Consider the following 23,382-nt stretch of genomic DNA (forward strand, 5'->3'; position numbering starts at 1 on the left):
AAAATCATATTTGCCTCTTGTCAACTCAGTGCACCAAAAGTGACAAATAATCAGTACTTGCATTAATCGTGCCTCATCAACTTTTGAAAGGTTATACAGCTACTTTTATACTGTATATTAAAAGAAAGGAAAAATCATTAACCTGAGCTGTGAGATGTGGGGTAGACACTGAAAGAAGATCCTCACTTCCCTCTCTTCATCCGACCAGCCTGTCAGCTCTACTGGTTTCTTCTCTGGTTGTAGTTTCAAGCATTCTAGGAGGACATATGCCTTTCTTTCTGAGAGGTTTATGGACCAGACAGTAGGAACTGACTGGTAAACTGGTAGTAATGCTGGAAGAACACTTCTGCCTGTTTGAGACTCATAGTTCTTCACATACACACAGAGAAATAAGGGTACGTTTCTGTACCCTAAAAGGTCCATTTGTCATAACAGTACCCTGTGATTGGTAGAAGGTACTTAAATGGCCCTTATGGTGACAACTGTGGACCTTTATTGCATTTTAAAAGGTACAAAATCATTGTTGGCCACTTAAGGTACATATTTGTACCCTTTTGACCAGGAGGAGGAGCTACTGTTTATGGGGGGAAATGCAACAGTCAGATGTAGTTTGTGAGGGAAAAGACAGTGAGAGATTTATCTTTTGCTTAGAGAGCAAACATGTTTAGCCTACTGTACCTTGAGATTAGTCATAAAATGTACTCATTGGAGTAAGAAGCACTTACAACTAGAAGTTATTCTGACTGTGACTAACATGCCAGCTAACTACTTGCTGGACTGGAGTCTGGAGCCAAGAGCTACATGGCTGACATGGAACATTTGAATTATCTATTTTTTCTCAAAGTCCTGTGAAATCTGAAAGGTGTGGAAGACTGCAAGGCAAAGGTGAGAAAAACTCTCTGTGTTTTATTTTCTTCCAAATTGGTCAAAACTTTAATCTCAAGTGCTGTTTAGTGCTAACTGTTTGAAAGGTCAGCTGCTAGCAGCTTATGTTATCAGGTTAGAGTTAGCAGGTTGGAATGAATAACTAACTAAATGTAAGGGCATCTTGGCATACATTTGACATTATCCCAAAGAGTGAATAATTAGTTGTACACTAAAAAAGGTGGTTCACATAAATGAATTAACTTAAAAGTATAGCATTTCCTTGTTAAATGTAGTGGAGGGTAAGTATAAAGTAGCCACTCAGACATGTACAGACATGTTCTTTTAGAGTTGCACAGATCAATAAGGTACAATGTTGCCACGCAGGGTACATAAATGTTCCTTTAAAGGTGTGAAGGTACAAAACCAATACTGGCTGGTTAATGTGTTTGTTATTTTGTCATTATCTTTACCAGGGCTTGTGCAAGGAAGCAGGAGGAGAAGCAGGAGATTCTTGGATGACTTGAATGGAATGCTGCACTACATATGCATAGATTGTTTATGTACTTTCAAAACCAAAGGTATATTTTATGCTCTCAAAATATTTTCTCAGTTATTCAACTAATCCATTTTAAGCAGTGTATCCACCCCTATTTGTGTGACATCCTGTTTTGCTTCTTTTATACCATCTTTCCTTCTACCCAGGTGGGTCATTGGATGATAATGCCAGAGCCCTGTTTTGGATGTACTGCTCCAGAGCACATCTAGATATAAATGCACAAAAAGGCGGTGGCACTACGAGACCTGCTCTGAAGACCTGTCAGGTAAATAAACATTTCAAGCAGCAGGGAAAACACTTGTCCCTCATTGCCATTCAGGGATATTTCTTAATGTTTATTTGTTAATGTGCTTAAATCTAGAGAAAATATCTGGAGATTCACACCACTGGAGTCCATGTGGGTATGCCAGAACACCAGTATTCAGCACTGCAAAGTACAGTCAAGTCAAGTTGGAGGATTAAGATGGCCTTCCAGACATCCCAACTGTGTTTACAGGTGACTTTATCCACTCTACATTGCATGTACTCAAAATTGGAAGTATTTATTGGATATTTGTAAAGTAAAAATTGTTCTGCTTGCTAAGAGCCAGACTGTCTGGTATAGATACTGTTCTGTTCCTCATGGATGTGCTGTTTTGAACTTCAAAGTGCACACTATTTATGCCTGTATAACATTTCTTTGTATTTTTAAGTAATTACTAGGTAAGAGTGACTTAATATTGGGTCTGATAGTATTTGTATTCCTTACAGTAACACAAGGCTGCAGCACATTACAAACTGCTATTCAAGGATCAAGCCTGCTTCACACTGGAATTCATTTAAAGGTAACTTTAGGCTTGAAGGCAGAAAGATAAAGTTAGCATTTGTGTGAATTAACTTCTGACTTGTTTAGGATTTATGTTTGAGCATAAATGTGCAAAAAATAAATAAATAATGTTTTTTCTTTGTATTTGAAGATTTAGAACAATCCATTCACTACTTATACTTGTTCTTTGTTCCCTGCCAGATTGTCATGTTGCTGCATTCCAGCCATCAGTTCCTCATGGATACTTACTGCTTCAGACCTTCTGCATTGGACTTTTGACATCAATCCAACTGCTCCTTAACTTGTTTGCCTTTCTGTGAGTTGTCTCATTTGTTCAAAGAAGGAATTACTTTTTTATGTGCGCTTTTAGAAATGTAAATATATTATTCTTTATTTTCATTCTATACTACAGTGAATGGATAACTTGTTGGAGGGTGTGACCTCATGTTTTTTTTTTACAGTTTTAATAAATGTTTTATTGCAGATCTGACTGGGTTTTATTTTGTGTTTGAAGAAGATCTACATGTTGCTTTTTACAACCTGTAAAAAGGTTTCCAAGAAGGTACAAGATTTTCACTGGGGGTACAGAAATGGTTTAGAGGTACAAACAAGAAGGTACAATGTTGTCACTATAGGGGTACATAAATGATTTAGAGGTAAAAACAAGAAGGTACAATATTGTCACTCGGGGTACAGAAATGGTCCTTATAAGGTACAAACAAGAAGGTACAATAATGTACCAGTGTTAAAGGTACAATTCTGTACCCAGCGAGGGTACGCCCCCAGCGACGAAGCCTTTGTACCTTTTAAGGTACAAAACCGGCCCTTTATTTCTCTGTGTGTAGGAGTATAGATCCAGTAGTAGAATACATTGATACTTCCTGTTTCCTGAAGTATTATACAACTCGATGAAGGGGAATGTTTTGTAATTACACACAGAAGACAACAATTCCAGAATCTTCTCTCCTGTTTCTACGTCTCGTGCTGCTGCCTCACAAATGAGCTTCCCCAGGAACGTGGCTTGTTTTGACATTTCTGATGATCGATGCGTGAAACTGCAACAGTTCAAATGAAAACCATCATGAAATATTGTTTTCAGCATCATAAATAGAAACAATGATGGACACTATATCAATCAGATATTAGGTGAAAGAGACAATAAAATGAAGGAATGAGGAAACATATTACTAAATATGCATCTCAATGCTCAAAATATACATATGTACAGTATCTGTGCTATCTGTACCTTGTTGAGTAGTGCTGGTGTAATCTTTGTCCTAATAGTCATTTTATCAGATATTTGACCAATCTGCCAACTAAACCGTTACCAAGATATTTCTTCACGACGCGACCCACCCATGGGTCAAACATTTTGTGCTTTTACTTTAACCACATTTTGATGACAACAATTTCATACTTTTACTCAAATACATTTTGAATTCTGGACTTTCACTTGCAGTATTGTTACTTTTACTTGAGTAAAGTGAGTACTTTTTCCACCACTGGTATTAATTACCATGCAGGGAATGGATTTACACACAGCACAGGCAAACCCTAGCCCAGGGGTCCTCAAATAGAAATCATGAAGGTCCACAAATATTTTTTTGAAAAAGGCAAAGGTCTGGACTTTAAAGTCTATCAATATACAGTAGTTAGATAGGAGGTAGTAGTTCTATTTCTTCTTAATAATAATTAACAACAATAAAAAATAATTAACAACAATAAAAATTAACAACAATAAAAAAAAAAAAAAAAAAAAAATGTAATTTTCCCTTTAAAAACTAAACTTGTCTTTCCTTAACACTCCAGACTCCACTTACTCTGTAAGTGCCGACCCTCCTCCGCTCCTAATGGGGCCGCGAACCACATTTTGAACAGGAGTGAACGGAGAGGAGAGCAGACAGAGACTGTCGAATGTGGTGATTAATCAATAACTAACAGGATTTAATATTGCCTGTCTTAACCCGCCTATTGAGGACCCCTGCCCTAGCCTATCCACGTTTCAAATCTACAGAAAACGAAGTTTAAAACATTGTGGTAATGAATACGGGGCTAAAGCAGTGTGTAAATCTCGCATATTATAGCGCACAGCACTTGGTCAGTTGTTGTAGACACAATGCAATCTCACTTAGACAATTCATTTTAATTCTTGCTTTACACCTGTCACCTGTGACCACCTGTGATCTCTGTGACCGCTGTCTGAGACATGTTTATCTCCTGTCTGGTACGTGCGGCATGGTTCAGCCGTTCAGGCAGTGTTTCTCAATAAGTTTCCATATTCTTATGTTTCTCAGAAAGACTGTTGCCACTTGTTTTTCTAGACATCTGCAGTTTACCTGAAGTTCACCAAAGTGACATTTGATTATAGTATGTATCTGTCTTGTCATTGTTGCCGTGTGACCCAGATAATGTTTCCTGCACTGTGGTTGCACACCGCTCCATTTCCTATTCAACTAGCATTTAAGCAGAAAATTTAACCAATGTACCCTTTATGATGTTTCATAATATGTAACCTCCTTTTTAACCGTAACCCACGTGACTGCCACTGGGCTTGACTCCTACTATGTATATAGGCCTAGTATGTATATATCAATAAACTCAGTATTAAAACTACTATTGTCTTCTACGGTATAAAACATTATACTTATAAAATACAAATTTATATTTGCCTTAAAATGCGTCGATTCAATGCATCAAGTGACAAATAATCAGTACCTAATTAATACAAGGGAATGAATCATACTGTACCTAATTATCTGTAATAAAAGAAAGGTAGACACATTTTATATGTAGATACATATTAAATGAAAGGTAAAAAGAATCCATTAACCTGAGCTGTGAGATGTAGGGTAAACACTGAAAGAAGATCTTCACTTCACTCTCTTCATCTGACCACTGCCAGTCTGTCAGCTCTAATGGTTTCTTATCTTGTTGGAGTTTCAGCATCTCTAGGAGGAGGGAGAGCTTTCCTTCTGACGGGTCAATGGACCAGACAGTAGGAACTGACTGGTAAACTGGTAGTAATGCTGGTAGAACACTTCTGCCTGTTTGAGACTCATAGTTCTTCACATAGGAGCATTGGTCCAGTAGTAGATCACATTGATACTTCCTGTTTCCTGAAGTATCAATGAAGGGGAATGTTTTGTAATTACACACAGAAGACAACAATTCCAGAATCTTCTCTCCTGTTTCTACGTCTCGTGCTGCTGCTTCACAAATGAGCTTCCCCAGGAACGTGGCTTGTTTTGACATTTCTGATGATCGATGCGTGAAACTGCAAAAGTTCAAATGAAAACCATCATGAAATATTGTTTTCAGCATCATAAATAGAAACAATGAAGGGGACACTGAATCCATCAGATGTTAAGTGAAAGAGTCAAAGTAAAATGAAGGAATGAGGAAACATTACTAAATATGCGTCTAAATGCTCAAAATATATGTACACTAACAGGTATCTGTACTTTGTTGACTACAAATGCTACATAATTGCATTCAAGTGCATTCATTGTCTTCTTTTCGTTTTTAAGGTAGTCACGTTTCATACTATATGTAGACAAATATTAAACTAAAGGAAGCACATTAACCTGAGCTGTGAGATGTAGGGTAGACACTGAAGGAAGAGCCCCACTTCGCTCTTTTCAGACCAGGCTGTCAGCTCTACTGGTTTCTTCTCTTTTTGGAGTTTCAGCACCTCTAGGAGGAGGGAGACTTTTCTCTCTGAGAGGTCTATGGACCAGACTGTAGGAACTGACTGGTAAACTGGTAGTAATGCTGGAAGAACACTTCTGCCTGTTTGAGTCTCATAGTTCTTCATATAGGAGTATAGGCCCAGTAGTAGATCACATTGATACTCTGTGTAATCATAATCATCATCATCCCACTCAATAAAGGGTAACGTTTTGTAATTACACACAGAAGACATCAAGTCCAGAATCTTCTCTCCTGTTTCTTCTTCCCATTCTGCTGCTTTACAGATGAGCTTCCCGAGGAGCTTAGCTGGTTCTGACATGTCTGACCATCCATCAGCAATACTGTAGAAGTTTAAATGAAAACCAATATGAAATATTGAGATCTCTGTTCATAAACCATACCAAACAATCGTGGGCGACAATACTTAGTTCATAATTCATTCAAATGCATTAATCATACCATTAACTTTAGAAAGGTAAGGTTTTTTATATGTAGACAAATATTACATGAAAGGAAATACATTAACCTGAGCTGTGAGATGTAGGGTAGACACTGAAGAAAGATCATCACTTCACTCTCTTCATCTGACCAGCCTGTCAGCTCTACTGGTTTCTTCTCTGGTTGGAGTTTCAGCACCTCTAGGAGAAGGGAGACCCTTTTCTCACCGAGGTCTATAGACCAGACCGTAGGAACTGACTGGTAAACTGATTGTAATGCTGGAGGAACACTTCTGCCTGTTTGAGTCACATAGTTCTTCACACAGTAGTATAGGTCCAGTAGTAGATCACATTGATACTTTCTGCGTTTCCAACTACTATACGAGTCAATAAAAGGGAATGTTTTGTAATTACACACAGAGGATAACAATTCCAGGATCTTCTCTCCTGTTTCTTCTTCCCATTCTGCTGCTTCACAGAAAAGCTTCCCGAGGAACTTGGCTTGTTTTGACATTTCTGACAGTCGATGCGTGAAACTGCAACAAATGAAAACCAACATGAAATAATGATCTATGCATCATAAACAGAACCAAACAATGATGGACACTGTATCCATCAGAGTTTAGGTGAAAGAGTCAATACAATGTGAAGAAGATATTAGAGTTTAAACATAATTCTGTACTTTTATATGGCTTTTACGTATATATACACTACATTTAAATGAAGCAGATTAACCTGAGTTGTGAGATGTACGGTAGACAGTGAAGAAACATCTTCACTTCATTCTCCTCATCTGACCAGCCTTGCAGCTCTACTGGTTTCCTCTGTGGTTGAAGTTTCAAGCATTGTAGGAGGACAGAGGCCTTTCTCTCAGAGAGGTCTATAGACAAGACTGTAGGAGCCGCCAGGTAAAGTGGTTTTAATGCTGGAAGAACACTCTTGTGTATTTGAGTCTCGTAGTCTTTAACGTGAGAGTACAGGTCTAGAAGGAAGTCCCACTTGTGATGCCAACATTCAGATACTGAAAACACTGTCTCGATTGCTTGTGTGTTTAGTCTCTCTTGGAGAGCTGCTTCTAGACACAAATTCAGCAGAAAGGCGTGTCCTGTTTGATTCTGAGAAGTAAACCTGTCGAATATGAAGAATAAAGAGGAATCAGCATTACAAACTTATGAAAGTAAAACGGGTAATAATGTGTAGAAGAAAAATACTGTACCAAAATTCTAGATTGACTAGATTTAATTAAATCTCAACTATAAATCACTATTAATAGTATGTCAGTGTATATTACTAACAGTGGAAAGTTAGGATCATCTCAATGAGCAAGGAAAATCCTTTTAGAAAGCCAGCTCTGAAAATAACTATAACTCTTGTTAAATATTTTCATACAAGATTCTGAATTTACAGTAATTAAGACATAATCATGTTTATTAACATTATAAGATCATATTTAATGTCCAACATAATCCCATTTACCTTAGCTTTGAGATGTAGGGTAGACAGCGAAGAAACGTCTTCACTTCATTCTCTTCATCTGACCAGCCTCGCAGCTCTACTGGTTTCCTCTCTGGTTGAAGTTTCAAGCATTGTAGGAGGACAGAGGCCTTTCTCTCTGAGAGATCTATGGACCAGACTGTGGGAGCTGCCAGGTAAACTGGTTGTAATGCTGGAAGAACACTCTTATGTGTTTGAGTCTCATTGTCTTTAACATGGGAGGATAGGTCTAGAAGGAAATCCCATTGGTGATGCCAATATTCAGACACTGAAATCACTTCCTCTATTATTTGCATGTTTAACCTCTGATGGAGAGCTGCTTGTTGACACATATTCATCATAAATCTCTGTCCTGTTTGAGTCTGAGAAGTAAACCTATAGAACAAATAGAAGGAATCAATATAAACATATTTATTTATATAAACTTGATTCATTAACCTAAACCAGTAAGACTCCCTAATCGGGAGATAAGCGATCGTCAGGTCGCATACACAAACTTTAGAAGGCAATCATAGCCAATCAGGAGGGAATATGGGAAATGGGACAGATCCATGTTGATGACATGACTTGACATGACTAGAGATACTGTGTACCGCTATTAACGTAAAACACTTTGATTATAGAAGTAGCTACAAATACCCACACTCCATTTGAACTAGATTTAGTTAAATCTGAACTGAAGGTTCAAATATAATTGCGACCGTAGGTTGCAGTTAACTATGACAACCGGTACATCTTGTCCGTACGTATCTCTGTAACGCCTCAATGTCTTCTTCTTCTTTCGTGTATCATCGTCCTTGATGATTGGTTGGCGACCAATTTCACAATTTGTTCACATTGTGACATCATATTGTTGAGACATCACCTCATCAAAGATCAAACTCTGGATATCCATACATGGAGACTACTGGATCATCACCTAGATCTCCATATATGGAGCTGACCTCTACATCTGATTCCCAGATGATGTCCTGTTAGGGCAACCACACTAATAGAATCCCTTTTATTAAGCCCATATCTGGGAATTCCCATACAACCCTTTTATGCCATCAATATTAAGCCCATATCTGGGAATGCCCATATATGGACATATGTGTCCCAGCATAGCAGAGGGGCAGTCATTTCGGAAAGCACAGCTTTAGACGGGCCCTGAAATTATTATTTTTTTCTCTCTAAAATGTGATAAAGCCACAAAAGCATTTCATAAATATCAGGCTACATTTCACTTAAACGCCAGAGCTTAACTCTGCATGTATAAGACTTTTTTAAATTAATGTGAAGAGAAACCTCACATTTTGCAGGTTACATTTCATCTAAAAGGCTGAATTTCTCAGATCTAGTATTTCTGCATGGCATAACTCTATAAGCCATATCTACAAAACTGTTGGGTCAATCTTCACAACCAATATATCATTTTGTAGCTATGATTCCCAGCTTTCAAATGAAATGAATGAAAATGAAAATGTCAATGACTAGCTGTGTTCGGTCAAATATTGTGTCAGTTCAGCCAGTGTGGTTGCCACGACACGAGTCACACTTGCAAATTAATTACGTCCTTGTCCCTTTTATGCCCATATATGGAGATCCCTGCCCTCTTCATCTGATTCCCAGATGATGTCCTGTTAGGGCAACCACACTAATAGAATTCCTTTTATGCCCATCAATATTAAGCCCATATCTGGGAATACCCATATACATGTATGGACATAGTGTCAGTTTAACCAGTCCAACTTAAACAACCAACCGCAACTCGAATCACACTTGCAAATTAATTCCGTCCTGTGCGAATTACGTCCTGCGTGTTTAGGGCGAGGTCGCTTTTCACTTTTCCGTGTCTTACTGGTTAAGTAATATTCAATATACAACATAATCAAAGTTACCTGAGCTGTGAGATGTAGGGTAGACACTGAAGGAAATTCTTCAGTTCGTTCTGTTCATCTGACCAGCCTCTCAGTTCTACTGCTTTCTTCTCTGGTTGGAGTTTCAAGCATTGTAGGAGGACAGAGGCCTTTCTCTCTGAGAGGTCTATGGACCAGACTGTTGGAGCTGGCAGATAAAGTGGCTTCAGAATGGGAAGAACCTGTGTATATCCTTTAGTGCTGGCATGTAGGTAAAGATCAAGCAGGATGTTGTATCTCATAGTGTAAACAGAGAACAATGACAGGAGTGTATTCACTATACTCTGAAATACTTCCCCCTTATGCATTGCTGCATCCAGGCACAAATCTAGTAACAGCTTCTTTTCTTCCCCCTCCAGTAATCCAGGGAATTGCTCCTGCTGTGACTGTGTTCCTCTGGATGTGCATCTGAAACTTAATTGCAGTATTCAAAGAAACATGGGTCACACAATAATTTGGGGAACTTTAGTATGGCTGTTATCAAAAAGAAGGTTTTTATAATGTTCACTTGTTTCAAAGTTCAGCTATTCAAGCAGCATAGTGATCTTATAAATAAAATAAAATTCTTAAATCCTATAAAACAAGAATAAAGTATCAAAAACACCTGAGTTTGCTGATATGAGGCAGAGACTCCAACAGAGTATGTCTTAGATCTTGACAGCAACTAGTCTTCTTGTCCCAGAGGAGGCAAAGGTTAACCCTCTCTGGACTGTTCTGCATGACCTCTACTGCTCTTTCAAACACTTGTCTTTTACCACAACCAACTGGAAGGTGCAATTCATTTCTACCAAGGCCAAGTAAAATGCTGTAATCCATCTCCCCCTCACTGACGAGCAAGGCCTTCCAGAGCTGACTTTGCAAGCTGTCACACCTGGAAGAATAGGTTTTCCTGAAGTCAGACGGTCACATTCTCCTCCGTATACAGGACATTATGCTATAAATTCTCTACAAGGGAGTTGGTAGACTTAAAAGCCTACCAATTGAATTACATAACTGATAAATCTTGAATATCTCATAAAGATAGATTCAAAATGTGGTCTTTTTAACCACTTAAACCCTATAGTTCATCAACTGGGGTTCCAGGGGTCTGTGCTTGGCCCTCGCCTCTTCTCCCTACAACAAATCTCTTTGCTGTAAATCATCATTTACAAGCTCAGAATTCATTGTGCTGTGACACATTGAGCTTGTAGATTGGTTATTTTCTGAATATATTTCTGATTATATGGTTTAAGTGGTTAAAAGGGCAATGACTAATGTACAGTATTAGTACAATGGCAACAACACAAATATTTAGAGTAGACAATAGCACTAGGTGGCGCATGCCACCTGTCATAATGTTTCACTTTAAGAGCCATATGTGCCTGCATGGCCCATTTTCATCAATCAGCTATTAGCTTTGCAGATTGGTCTAGAGCAGGGGTGCCCACACTTTTTTGACGTGAGATCTACTTTTAAAATGACTAGCTCAGCATGATCTACCCATCCAAAATGTTTTAGCTGAGGGCCTGAGGGGGGCTTTGGAATAGCAGCACTGGCGTTAGATTTTAGACAAACACACTTACTGTAAGGGGGAAATAAATGGGAAATACTGGGAGAAATGTCTTCATCCCATTCTGTATGGAAGTGGTAGGTTGTGGGGTTCTTTGTAATGCTACTGACTCTTGAACAAAGTATTGCATGGGAGGTTTGCCTACTTTAGAGGCCATGAAGGGAGCTGACAGGCTGACAGGCATGAAGGGAGCTGACAGGCCCTTCTTGATGTCATATTGACATATTCTACTGGTAGATCACGATCTACCTTTTGGGCACCCCTGGAGCATATACTGTAAAGGAACAGTTTGCGTTTGTACAAATTAGTAGTAGGCAGGCTCTAGACTGTAAGATATAGCCTATTAGGGCCCATGGTGTGAAAATCAAAATACAGTGTATACTCACCCATCCAATTGGACATTTTTCAGACAGCCAAGTATTAATCTCAGTCCTTGTTCTGATACAATGTCCTCAAGTTTTAGCTCTATTTTTCTCTCTTGTGACTGACTGATTACATAAGAAACAGCGCAATAATGGTGAGGATCAAGATTTTCTTCACTCAAATCAAGGCAATAATCCAGTTTGTCCAGAAAATAAAGACAGGCCTCAGTGGACTGAGATTCATACAAGCACTGTCATAAGAATAGAATGTTGCTGTCATCAGAGTCACTGTGATCTGGGTTTGGTGGTGTCGGGAGAAATGTGGTTGTGACTTCTCTGATGAAAGACTTCGATCTCTCCTTCACCTGCTGATCTGGACCAAGACATTCCAACATGTCAAGATTTCTCTCACTACACAGACCACACAAGAAAGGGATCACGTGTTTCATGTGTTTCATATCTTCAGTGCAACACTGTTGCAGAAGTTCAGTTATTTTGTCAGGATTCTTTAAAAACCACAATCCTGTAAAAAACTCCTGTATGGTATAGTGGAGAAATGCAGAGTAGCGTTTCCATAGTGTAGGTCCAACTTGAACATCAAGTATCTTCAGGAAGGCTGAATGAACACAGCTTTCTTCACAAGACAGTGCTATTAAATTAACAGATTTCCCTTGTGTTGCCTGAAAAGCAGCCATTGCCAAAGCAAATATTGCTTCACTGTAGTCTCTCATATAGTTGTTTAGTTTCATTTTTGGTATAGCCTTACCACTGTGCTTTTGAATGCAACTGCGAAGAATGTGGATACATATTTCGGTTACTGTGCATGGTTCTTGAGAAGCCATAGAGTTCGTAAAAGAAAAGGATGCAACAACCATCAATGCATATACTGGGACATGGCAAAGACTGAACAACTCCAGGTTGTTCAAAACATTGTTCAACTGCTCAGTGTTCAAAATCTTAGCTAAGTATGCTCTGATCGACTTTGTGCAGAAGCCTTTCACCACCACTCTGAGAGAAGTCCAGTCTAATAGGAAATCTTCTGATTCAACCCCTGATCTGCATGTGATCACAATCTTTGCATACGGAAGCAGGTCCCCTTTAACAAGACTCTGTATCACTGAGGAATCAGGGAGATCTGTGAGTCCATCAAAAATGATAGTAACACTTTCAGAATGCCTCTTTATGTCCTCCAACACCTCTTCTTTTCCTTCACCTGGTTCACAAAATGTATTGAAGAGAAGATTCTCCAAACTCAAGGGATTTGGGATTTTTCTCATATCAAAATAGAACATGTAATCTAGGTCATTGTTATTTCTTTTTTCTCCCCAGATTTTCAGCATTTGACATGCAGCTGTTGTCTTTCCAAGTCCAGGCTCACCAACTAAGAGAATTTTGTTCTCGCGTGTTTTCAGTAAGTAATCTACAGATATTTCATGTTTATCCTCAGGAATGTAAGTCTTCATTTTTTTAGGGCGGGTTTTCTCAATTTTTTTGCTCTTGAATAGTATTCTGTTATATGGTGGATTTTCATTTTCATGCGTGTCTAATACCAGTGGAGTGTAAGACAGATCTGAATACTTGTCTTTTGGTAGGCCTAGAAACTCTTTGCTTTGGTTCCACACATCTTCTGATAGCTCAAGAGCTTTTGTCTTTAACTTTGCCTGGTATCTGTGGCATGGTCTTGGACCTGAAATGAACATAATAGCAAGAATCAACTGTAAACTCATCAAAATACATACAGTCAGTATTGTTGAACCGATTATGCGTTAAAATGTTACACTCCCACAACTCTGTGCACAATGTAGAAGGTAAGCATATCAGAGTGTTCAATACTACATTTGTCACTATTTCCTTCCCATACAATAGTAGCCTACCTTTAGAGTAGTTTATTTCCATTTCCTCATCATCTTTGAAAGAAAAGCAGCTGATCCAGTGGTGTAGGTCAAAATTGCTCTGAGTGGAGCCTTCTTCGAGCACTGGTCTCTCTAAGGTCCTGTTCCTAGTTATGTCAATGACCTTTAGTAATTCATAGCTGGCTGCTTCTCCTTTTTTTGTGACCAAGTCCAGTATTGTTCTTGTTTTTTCATAGTCACCAGCCTGTGTCTGTATTTCACAGACCTGCTCCGCAGTGAGCACTCTTCGTTGATGCAGATTCTCCACAATAACCGAAAGATTCTGCAGTCTCCCCACCAGACGGGTTCTGGCATTCTCTAAGTATTTCACAGCTGACTGACTTGTACATGCCATGTTTTTCTTAAACTTGTAGCCCTAAAAGATATGGAAAATAAAGAGAAAATATATTTTAGGTTCACACTACGAAGCTATAACACTATAGTTTAAATAAAAAAGAAAAAGAAAATCCATGTATTTAATAGTTTAAAATTGTGGTATAGTTCAATTAAAATGCAATGTTTCAGTCCTTCCTTCCTGAATGCCTTTGTAAATGTAATGTGGAGGAAGAGGAAGCTACATGTCTGTTCGTGTTCAGCACACAGCAGACATAGACAGATTCTATCTACTACCTTTGTTCTCTGAGTGAAGAGACTATCTCTCCACCCATATTATATAATATTTGGGTGGAGAGATAGTCTCAATAGAGAACTTCAATCTACTGTGTAAAACATTTAACTGTGATATCCACAAGATGGCGTCATCATCACTACATAAATCGGACCACCTATAGGATCTAAACATACAGGTGGATCTAAAAATGACTATCCTACATCAGTGTCCCATAACTTGATGATCAAATCCATTATCCCTGTCGTGTTGTTACTTGCAGTTAGTGGCTGTAATATTTTTTGAGACGGGCACTAGGCTACTTGGGGATACTATAGGAATGAATGAATGAATGAATGAATGAATGAATGCATGAATGCATGAATGAATGAATGAATGAATGAATGAATGAATGAATGAATGAATGAATGAATGTGAGAAATTCTTGACAATTTGTCAGGTACACTACATCATGAGCCGAGGCGGAGCCCTTTGAGTAGGCTACCTTAAAGCCTACTTTTATCATCTCTGTTGCTCCCTTGGCCGCAGCCCATACGTAAGTGCTCCCATGCATAGACGGATCAGGAGAAAATGGGCCCCTGGGCGACAAGCAAAAGCCCCCCCCCATGTGAAGCAGCGTGGCCGTGTGTTCTGTGCTGCGCGCCGTTATTAAAGTCCCAAACCCCTGAAATGCAAATAGTTATAACTATAGCACACAATATAGTGTAGCCTACATGTATGTATGTTTTGCAGTTTGAAATTGGCAATTGTTTCCAAAATATGAAAAAGTTAATTGCATGAAATAATGTAAAGTATGCATGATTTGAACCTGCTACATTTACCCTTCAACTTATTGTTTATGCCATAATGACATCCACATTTCTTGAAAGATTACAATTAAAAAATCAAACAATGTCCGGCGTCGCATTAAGTTTTAATGATAAATTATTCAATATACTTTATCAGTAATAAATAGGGCAGGCCCTGGTTACTTGCAAGAGTTGGGCCCCTATTTGCTTAAACTATTTTTTTTCCCCCTGGCCTGTTTATAAGGAATCTCACTTGTACCAGGCAGGTAAAGCCTAACACTTATAACACATACTTAAAGGACCATACAGTCAAGTGTTATATGATGCTATTGTATGAATGAGGGGGCCCCATTTAGATAAATCGGAGTAGAATTCATTGTTGTAATGCGTGGACATTATTTATGAACATCTAATGTTGTTGTTTTGCACTTGCTTTTTGGATCCCTCCCTCTGAAGTCCTATAGATAAACTGAGGGGTTAATCACTTACAGTAACATCATGATGGTTTAGGACTTTTTGGGGTTATTTTATTGATATGAATGAATAATCCCAAAAAGCGCAAAGTTAATAACAGTGACGTGGTCATTCGGAGGCTCAAGCTCAGGGGCTCCCCTATCTCAGGGGCCCCTGGGCCTGGGCCCATTAGGCCTGTTGGGTAATCCTTCCTTGCTCCCTTGGGAAAAAGCTATCCACCTCAATGGCACTCTGCTCACATCGTTAAATAAAGGAGTTTGATTGATTGATTGATTGATTGATTGATTGATTGATTGAACTTTATTAGAAGTTTGCATAGGAAAAGGTATAGTTCCATGAGTACAGTTCATTGATATACAAGGTCAACTAAAAGGATAAACCCCCAAAAAATTTAAAATTGAGGTCCTTTTTTTAAAAACTCATATAGTATTCAACTCAGATAGACCTATATGCAGAATAGATTAAAAAAAAACGGTAGGCCTACTAGTAAAACACAATACAAAAAAGAAAATGGTATTTACAATAGAAAGGTCGGGGGGAGGTATTAAAGGATAGGAGAAATAACACATAAATAAAGAGGACATTTATTGTAGACTATTATTATTTTACGGCTAAATCCACAGAAAATAAATAAATAAGGACTTTTCCTCCGAGGTGGAAAGACTGGTGATGCGAGGTTAAATAAGGACAGGACGTCAAGGGGAGTGGCCAACTGGTGGAACTAGGAAGTAGGAAACGTGTTGTTGTGGGACCAGACTGAACGTGAACTCCTTCTAGTCCCAGTGCTGTGTTGTAAAATGTGTAATTGAAATACTTTGCATTGGTGATTAAGAGCCATGACAATGCCACCGGGTTTAGACTCTCGAATAATAATAATCGGGTGTGGTATATCAGGGATCGGAGCGGCGCTGAAACTTGTTAGAAATGGATTTCGGAACGTCCGGATCCTCGAAGCAACGGGGAGAAGTGGAGGAAGAATCAAAACGGGACGAATGGGTGAGCAGCAGTAGTAGCCCGTTAACCGAAAAATAATAGATCTGCAACAGCGCGTAGCGATGCAATGCGTTGTGAGCTTGCAGATCTGCTATTTCAGAGCCCACCCCTCAATGTCTGTGATATTACGTAGGCCTACATGTATTCCAAAATAAATATGTTTCTGTATTTGGAACATGGAATACATGAAATGTATGTAATATCACAGCCTTTCTAGGACAAATGTTATGATTACTTTTGCATTATTCTGACTATATAAAAGTGGTGATTATTTTCACAAAGCCCTCTCACCAGCCTTTTTTTGTGATTAATAGCTACTTTTTATTGCTTTTTCAGATTTGAACATAGGCCTATACATTTGAAAAAGAAAAACAAGAACAAAGAAACAAGAATGCACAATTATAAAAAAGCATAGGCTATTAAAAAACGTTATAGGTTCTGTAGTTCTTCTAACTCTGATGTAGGTATTTTGTAAACCCTGTAACAATCCTAAATACATCTAATACATTAGTTAGGATGATTAAAATATATTAGTGTGTGCCTTTTCCATCTACCATCAGGTGCTTTAATGTTTATCTTTCTTTAGGCAACAATATCATTGAGATAGGTGCCAACTGGATTCATGGACCAAGTGAGGAGAACCCGGTGTTCCGTCTTGCCCGTCAATATGATCTCCTGGAACCAGAAGCTCTGACCCCAGAACACCAGGCCATGGAAATCCATGGACATCCTCCCTGGTTCTCCAACTGGTTCAGCAGTTCAGGTCTCACATTAACATGTCATCATTCATGGTTCTGAATATCACAAGCCTTATTCAAGACTGTCTTCTCTATTTACTGTTATGTTTATGAGTTTTATGTAATGGCAAACCACAGGTAAATGTCGAATGGGAAATAACAGTAACTGTAACTAACAACTCAATACAAAAGAGAACATCGAAATGACTGGACACAAAATATCAGGAGTGACAAAAAAAAATGTATAAGACGTCACTAAAGTAAGAAATAAAAAAGGCCAAAACTTCATGAGATACAGTTACACTAGTACTGCCTGCCTGTCGTCATGATGCAATATTGATCAGGTATTATAAATCCCAGATTATAATTCTGTGTGTTATCTTGTGTTATATGCAGGTCAGAAGCTGACTTATGAAGACACGTATCCTGCAGTGGGAATGTTTAATGACCTGCTTGAAGAATGTGGGGACTATTATGATAAGGGAGAACCTTGGCCCAGTGTGGGAGATTTTATACGGTCACAGGTACATTTGGCTCTATGTTGTCTGTGATTAAAGAGATGAGCCCCCTGGTGCAGTGGCGTACAATCTACTGTATGCCTTTCACACGAATTTAGCAACTATGCCGCCATCGTATTCTTTGTCTACGCTGTCCTCCCTTTGATTGGATGAACGTGATGGGCACCCACTAACACCCACTTACTAGCTACATAATAACTGCTGTTAGTTAGCCTAACGTGCATGTACTATGAAATTCCGTCCACCACAGCACAGTTGACACACAAGTCATTGGCTGCTTAGTGCGGGCACTTGCTTGCCTCGGGCGCACCTCATAAGTTCATGGCCTTGATGTCCGTTTGCCTGTTGTGGAGTGATGTGAAAATAACAGCGATGGGGGCCTGGTTTGCTAAATTTGCTGGTGCAAAAGGCATGCATGCGGTGCAGGGTGATACAAGCGCTCCTTTGGACACTAAGCCATAGTGTGTGACAATAAGCAACAATGTGCGAACAGTCAGCAAGCAAGATTTGTGAACTGTTGTGATAAAAGGAGAGAATGGAATACAACCACCCTAAGGCGTACAATCTACTGTATGCCTTTCACACGAATTTAGCAACTATGCCGCCATCGTATTCTTTGTCTACGCTGTCCTCCCTTTGATTGGATGAACGTGATGGGCACCCACTAACACCCACTTACTAGCTACATAATAACTGCTGTTAGTTAGCCTAACGTGCATGTACTATGAAATTCCGTCCACCACAGCACAGTTGACACACAAGTCATTGGCTGCTTAGTGCGGGCACTTGCTTGCCTCGGGCGCACCTCATAAGTTCATGGCCTTGATGTCCGTTTGCCTGTTGTGGAGTGATGTGAAAATAACAGCGATGGGGGCCTGGTTTGCTAAATTTGCTGGTGCAAAAGGCATGCATGCGGTGCAGGGTGATACAAGCGCTCCTTTGGACACTAAGCCATAGTGTGTGACAATAAGCAACAATGTGCGAACAGTCAGCAAGCAAGATTTGTGAACTGTTGTGATAAAAGGAGAGAATGGAATACAACCACCCTAAGGACTACAAACCATTGAGTGACCTCTAGTCAGACCTACTGCACATATAAACAGAGCTGCTACCTTTAAACGCATTTGAAACCTGAGGCTTTTTTTGTATACTACTAAAAAAACTTTTTGTGGACAAATGCTGCTGTTTGTCCCAAAGCAACTGCAAAAGATTGCTATTTGTTACAAAAAGCTTTATACCCTGTATATATAACACATATAACATGTATATAACAACAAAATGTGGCATGCAGTAGCTCTGTTTACACAATACTGTATACTGTACCCCTCCAACGGTATTCATGTTCCCCATTTTCAACGTTTTAAATTATATTTTAACACTTGCTTTGGCAATGCAAACTTTATGTTTTCGCATACCAATAAAGCTCCTTTGAATTGAATTGAAAATTGTGTGATTGAAACAAACGTGCTGATGTGTACATGCAGGCATCACGGCGGGCAACAGAGCAGTGGGCAGATGAAGACGCCTCCGTCAGGGCCCGGAGGTTGTGTCTGATGAGCACCCTGCTGAAGGTGGAGTGCTGTGTCAATGGAACACACTCCATGGACGCTGTGGGGCTGGGCGGCTACGGGATGTACAAGTGTCTGCCTGGCCTGGACTGCACATTCACAAAGTTGGTACACCTACCTTGTACCTACACACATACAGTATATTGATGATAGATAGGGATGGGACGATAATCGCTATTGTCGTTTATCGTGATAAAAAAAAGAAAAAAGGAACACGCACTATAATCGTATCGTGGAGATTGGTGAAATTGTCCCCTGTCATGGACTGGGATCAATTCACCTTTTATTTGCCAAGCTGCATATCTGGTAACACTTAAACCCTCTATAATTGGTAAAACGGCCTAAATAACGTACTTGATACAGTCTTTTCTTTTTGGCAAACATTACGCCCCAGAATAATGGATGTTGGTGATATTTTAATTATTGCGATAATATCGTAAATAGCTGTTATTTTGGTCACAATTATCGTGACATGAAATTTTAATATAGTCCCATCCCTAATTTGATGACCCCATGTTTGGGTGTGTTTATGATACAGACAGCCATTTAAAAATATTTAATCTCAAATCCCTTCAATCTTATAATTGTGTTACGGATGTGCTGATAATCTAACCCATCTACAGTGCAAATGCATTCATGACTGATGCAAGGACTACATTATTTATAGCCTGTGTAGAATGTGTGTTTGGATGTACACACACAGAATGATGCAGTTATAGTTTTCATTTTTAAGATCTTTATTTCCCTTACAGAGGCTATGAAGGTGTAGTCAAGAACTTGATGTCGGAGCTCCCCAAAGGGATAACGTCTTACAAGCGACCTGTGCACTGTGTTCACTGGAACAGCACAGAGAAAGGAGAGCGCCCTGTGACCGTTGAGTGTGAGGACGGAGAAAGGATCACAGCTGACCATGTTATTGTTACCGTGCCACTGGGTAAACTTGTGCACCTGGATTTAATACAATTTTGTTATGTCGATTATGCCATTTTTCACCAGAGCGCTTGAAAATGTGAAATCAAGTGAGCCCAAGAGAAGGCACGCACATCCCAATAAATAGTTTCAGGTGCTGGACAAATATACGTACTTAGGAAGAGGAGGAAAGTCCGCACACCGAGTCGTAGCTTCCAGTAGTAATTCTTTATTAGATAAGAGGCATGGACAACGTCTCGACCTCCTTCGAGGTCTTCATCAGTCAAGTGAAAAATCAAGTGAGCCAACATACTGTATGACAGGGGTCGGCAAGTAAGTTTGGCTTAAGGCTTAAGGGACAATGTTCTTCTAAGCCATTAGATGGTGGGCCAGAACAAAAGCAAGGGCTAATTTAGGACCAGGAACTTGAAACGGTATATACATTTTTATAAAAGTTAATAAAGATGTGTGTGGTATAAAGATTGCTAGAAATGCATGAGGAATCAAACATTACGAGTGCAGCTTTGTTTTTGTTTTTTTAACTTTTGCCTACCACTGCTGTATGAACACTTAATACATGTAATGTAGGCAGGCTGCTGTCTATGGCAGGATGTTTACATTCGAAACCAACCCTGTTGGTTTCCCACAGTACGAAGACCTGATATGAACTTGTGTACCATACCAAGGTTCAGTGTCAAATCATTGTTTAATCATATCCTCAGGCATCTACTGTATACATTATGACATCTCAGTACAAAGTTCAGAGTTTAGTTGTCAGGTAATATTTCTTGGACAACATTAACCCAGCTCCTGTGGCACGTTAACCTGAATTGAACTGTTTGTTTCTATTCTATTCTATTCTTTCAGGATACCTAAAGAAACACCATTCAACTCTGTTCAGTCCTGCTCTGCCTTTACACAAACTGCATTCTGTTCAGAGGATGGGTTTCGGAACCAACAACAAAATCTATGCGGAGTTTGATTCTCCATGGTGGGATGAAGACTGTGAGGTCATTTACCTCATGTGGGAGGATGAGGTGTGAGACAAAATGAACACAGACGTACACTATTTTGACAGACTCTCATTAATCGTCAACTTAACCGCTTTCTAGCTGGTGTCCCCAGCTAGAGGATTGGTTTAGGATTGGTTATAGGATACATTTTCAAAGATTTCCTGAAAAGTCTAGACATTTTAATTTAAAAAAAAAAGAATCTAAAACTGAGAACTTGTACAGTTAGATTAGCTATCGTCACTATTTGGCAGAGTATGAGCACTTAGATTAGATTATACTTGATTGACCCCTTCTGATGAAATCGCTATATCTAACACTAACCCCTAACCTTTAAAGAATAAAAAGTTTTTGATTGCACACATTCCATGCGTATATGGACATAAACACACTCACATTTCAACTGCTTCCAGGTGGATATGATCGATCAAGTGCCAGATCTACAAAGGTCTTGGATAAAGAAGCTATTTGGTTTCACAGTGCTCAAGCCCACTGAACGGTAATAACATTGCATCATTTCCTTCTTGAGAAATGAATGTCTAGACACCACAATGTAATCCCTAATGCTTTGTTTTTTCTCCTCTCAGGTACGGTCATGTTCTGTGTGGTTGGATTGCTGGACACGAGTCAGAATATATGGAGACACTTTCTGAACAAGAAGTCACGCACGCCGTCACACAACTCGTCCGCAGGTTCACAGGTGAACCTAAACATCCAACCCCCGAATTATGTTGAATTTTGAACTGGCTGTCTGCATTTAAGAGAATTGTCTGTGTGCATTTAAAACAACCCATTTTTTATAAAAACTTTTAGGAAACCCCATCCTCACCCCGAGGAGTGTCCTGCGCTCCCAGTGGTTCCACGACCCCTGGACCTGTGGCTCCTACACTTACCCAGGAACCGGCTGCTCTGCACAGGACCTGCAGAATCTGGCAGAACCCCTGCCCACAAAGGGGGCTGATTCTCAGGTACACGCACACAATGCGTTAGTACCAAGGAGCAATATTGTTGCGACCGTTAGGTGGCAAGTTACTATGAAAAGCTCCACCGGCTGTTCGTCCGTCTGTCATGTCACGTCACACTTTTGCCCTACTCTTATCTCCGCCACCGTTGGCCCTATCGATGCCAAACTTTGCACACACACTCCTTGGATAGCAAATCACAACCCCCGCCCCTGATTTCTCACATGGTCCTCTTCTAGTGCCACCATCAGGCAGATTTTTGCAAAACATATTTTTGGACACTGCTCCTATAGGTTTTGGCCTAAAATCACGCAAAGCGGTACACAGTATCTCTAAAGTCATGTCATCAACATGGATCTGTCCCATTTCCCATATTCCCTCCTGATTGGCTACGATTGCCTTCTAAAGTTTGTGTATGCGACGTGACGGTCGCTTATCTCCCATTTACGGAGTCTTACTGGTTTTAAATATTGTTTTCTCTGTTGTGTAACAGCATCCCTTCCAGGTGTTGTTTGCTGGAGAGGCCACTCATCCATGCTACTTCTCCACTGTCCATGGAGCTCTGCTGTCTGGCTGGAGGGAAGCCGACAGACTCATCTCTCACTACTCCATTAAGACCAAATCAAAGCTTTAAACGAAAACAACTAATTTGTACTTATGTAAATCAAATCACTTTGCCCTGTTGTATTTTGACTAATGTTCATGGCATTTAATGCCAATCTTGCACTATTTTAAGTTGCTAAGTTACAAGGTTTATCAGCACTAAATCCACATTTACATAGTCATCTTATCACAATGCTACTGAATAAATGTGTTGTATTTGCATTGAAAAGAGCTGATTAAAGAGAAAATAATATATTTTTTATAAAGTGCAATGTTTTCAGTGTTAATGTGCAATGATACAAAAGTATTCAGATTACATTTAAAATGTTTTGTAATCCATTATTATCATTACTCATAAAAAAGCCATGTAATTTGTATTTGTATAATATTCAAGTGATCTGACTCAAATCTGTCCACATTGTAGATCATTATTGTTGACTCTACAAGACTCAGTGATCTCAAATACATTTTCTTACTGGCTCGTTTCTACTTTGATTATTACAGTGTCTCTTAATTTGAATAAAACGCTGCATAAAAGTTCATGAATGGTTACTTGCTGTACTGTGGGGAAGGGGGACTGCTTTCAAGGACACTACACTGCGGAACGGTATTTTCTAACCCGTTTCAGGTCGGTCTGTAAAC

The 23,382-nt window shown here is 39.4% G+C and overlaps 1 protein-coding gene, 2 long non-coding RNA genes and 1 pseudogene across 4 annotated transcripts; 3 read left to right on the forward strand and 1 right to left on the reverse strand.

The window, feature by feature from the left end:
• Window positions 1–786: 786 nt before the first annotated feature.
• LOC308296484 lies at window positions 787–1,849 on the forward strand. The gene is made up of 4 exons (XR_013962623.1): window positions 787–885; window positions 1,341–1,445; window positions 1,570–1,688; window positions 1,785–1,849. It is a non-coding gene; the product is annotated as an uncharacterized lncRNA (long non-coding RNA).
• Window positions 1,839–2,601, forward strand: LOC308296485. The gene is made up of 3 exons (XR_013962624.1): window positions 1,839–1,919; window positions 2,174–2,247; window positions 2,430–2,601. It is a non-coding gene; the product is annotated as an uncharacterized lncRNA (long non-coding RNA).
• Window positions 2,602–9,725: 7,124 nt separating this feature from the next.
• Window positions 9,726–12,353, reverse strand: LOC308297387 (annotated as a pseudogene). Its single transcript has 2 exons — window positions 11,683–12,353; window positions 9,726–9,984 (listed from the first exon to the last, which is right to left on the reverse strand). The product of its transcript is annotated as an uncharacterized misc_RNA (transcript).
• Window positions 12,354–16,211: 3,858 nt separating this feature from the next.
• Window positions 16,212–23,208, forward strand: paox (polyamine oxidase). Its single transcript, XM_080739762.1, has 10 exons — window positions 16,212–16,436; window positions 17,020–17,196; window positions 17,567–17,694; window positions 19,173–19,360; window positions 20,009–20,190; window positions 21,033–21,202; window positions 21,589–21,674; window positions 21,763–21,875; window positions 21,989–22,143; window positions 22,631–23,208. Exons 1-10 carry the CDS (start codon window positions 16,277–16,279, stop codon window positions 22,769–22,771), a joined length of 1,500 nt encoding a protein of 499 aa, XP_080595888.1. The 5' UTR covers window positions 16,212–16,276; the 3' UTR covers window positions 22,772–23,208.
• The last annotated feature ends 174 nt before the right edge of the window (window positions 23,209–23,382 follow it).

The sequence above is a fragment of the Nannobrachium achirus genome, assembly GCF_963921795.1.
Source record: "Nannobrachium achirus genome assembly, chromosome: 13".
Lineage (NCBI taxonomy): Eukaryota > Metazoa > Chordata > Actinopteri > Myctophiformes > Myctophidae > Nannobrachium > Nannobrachium achirus.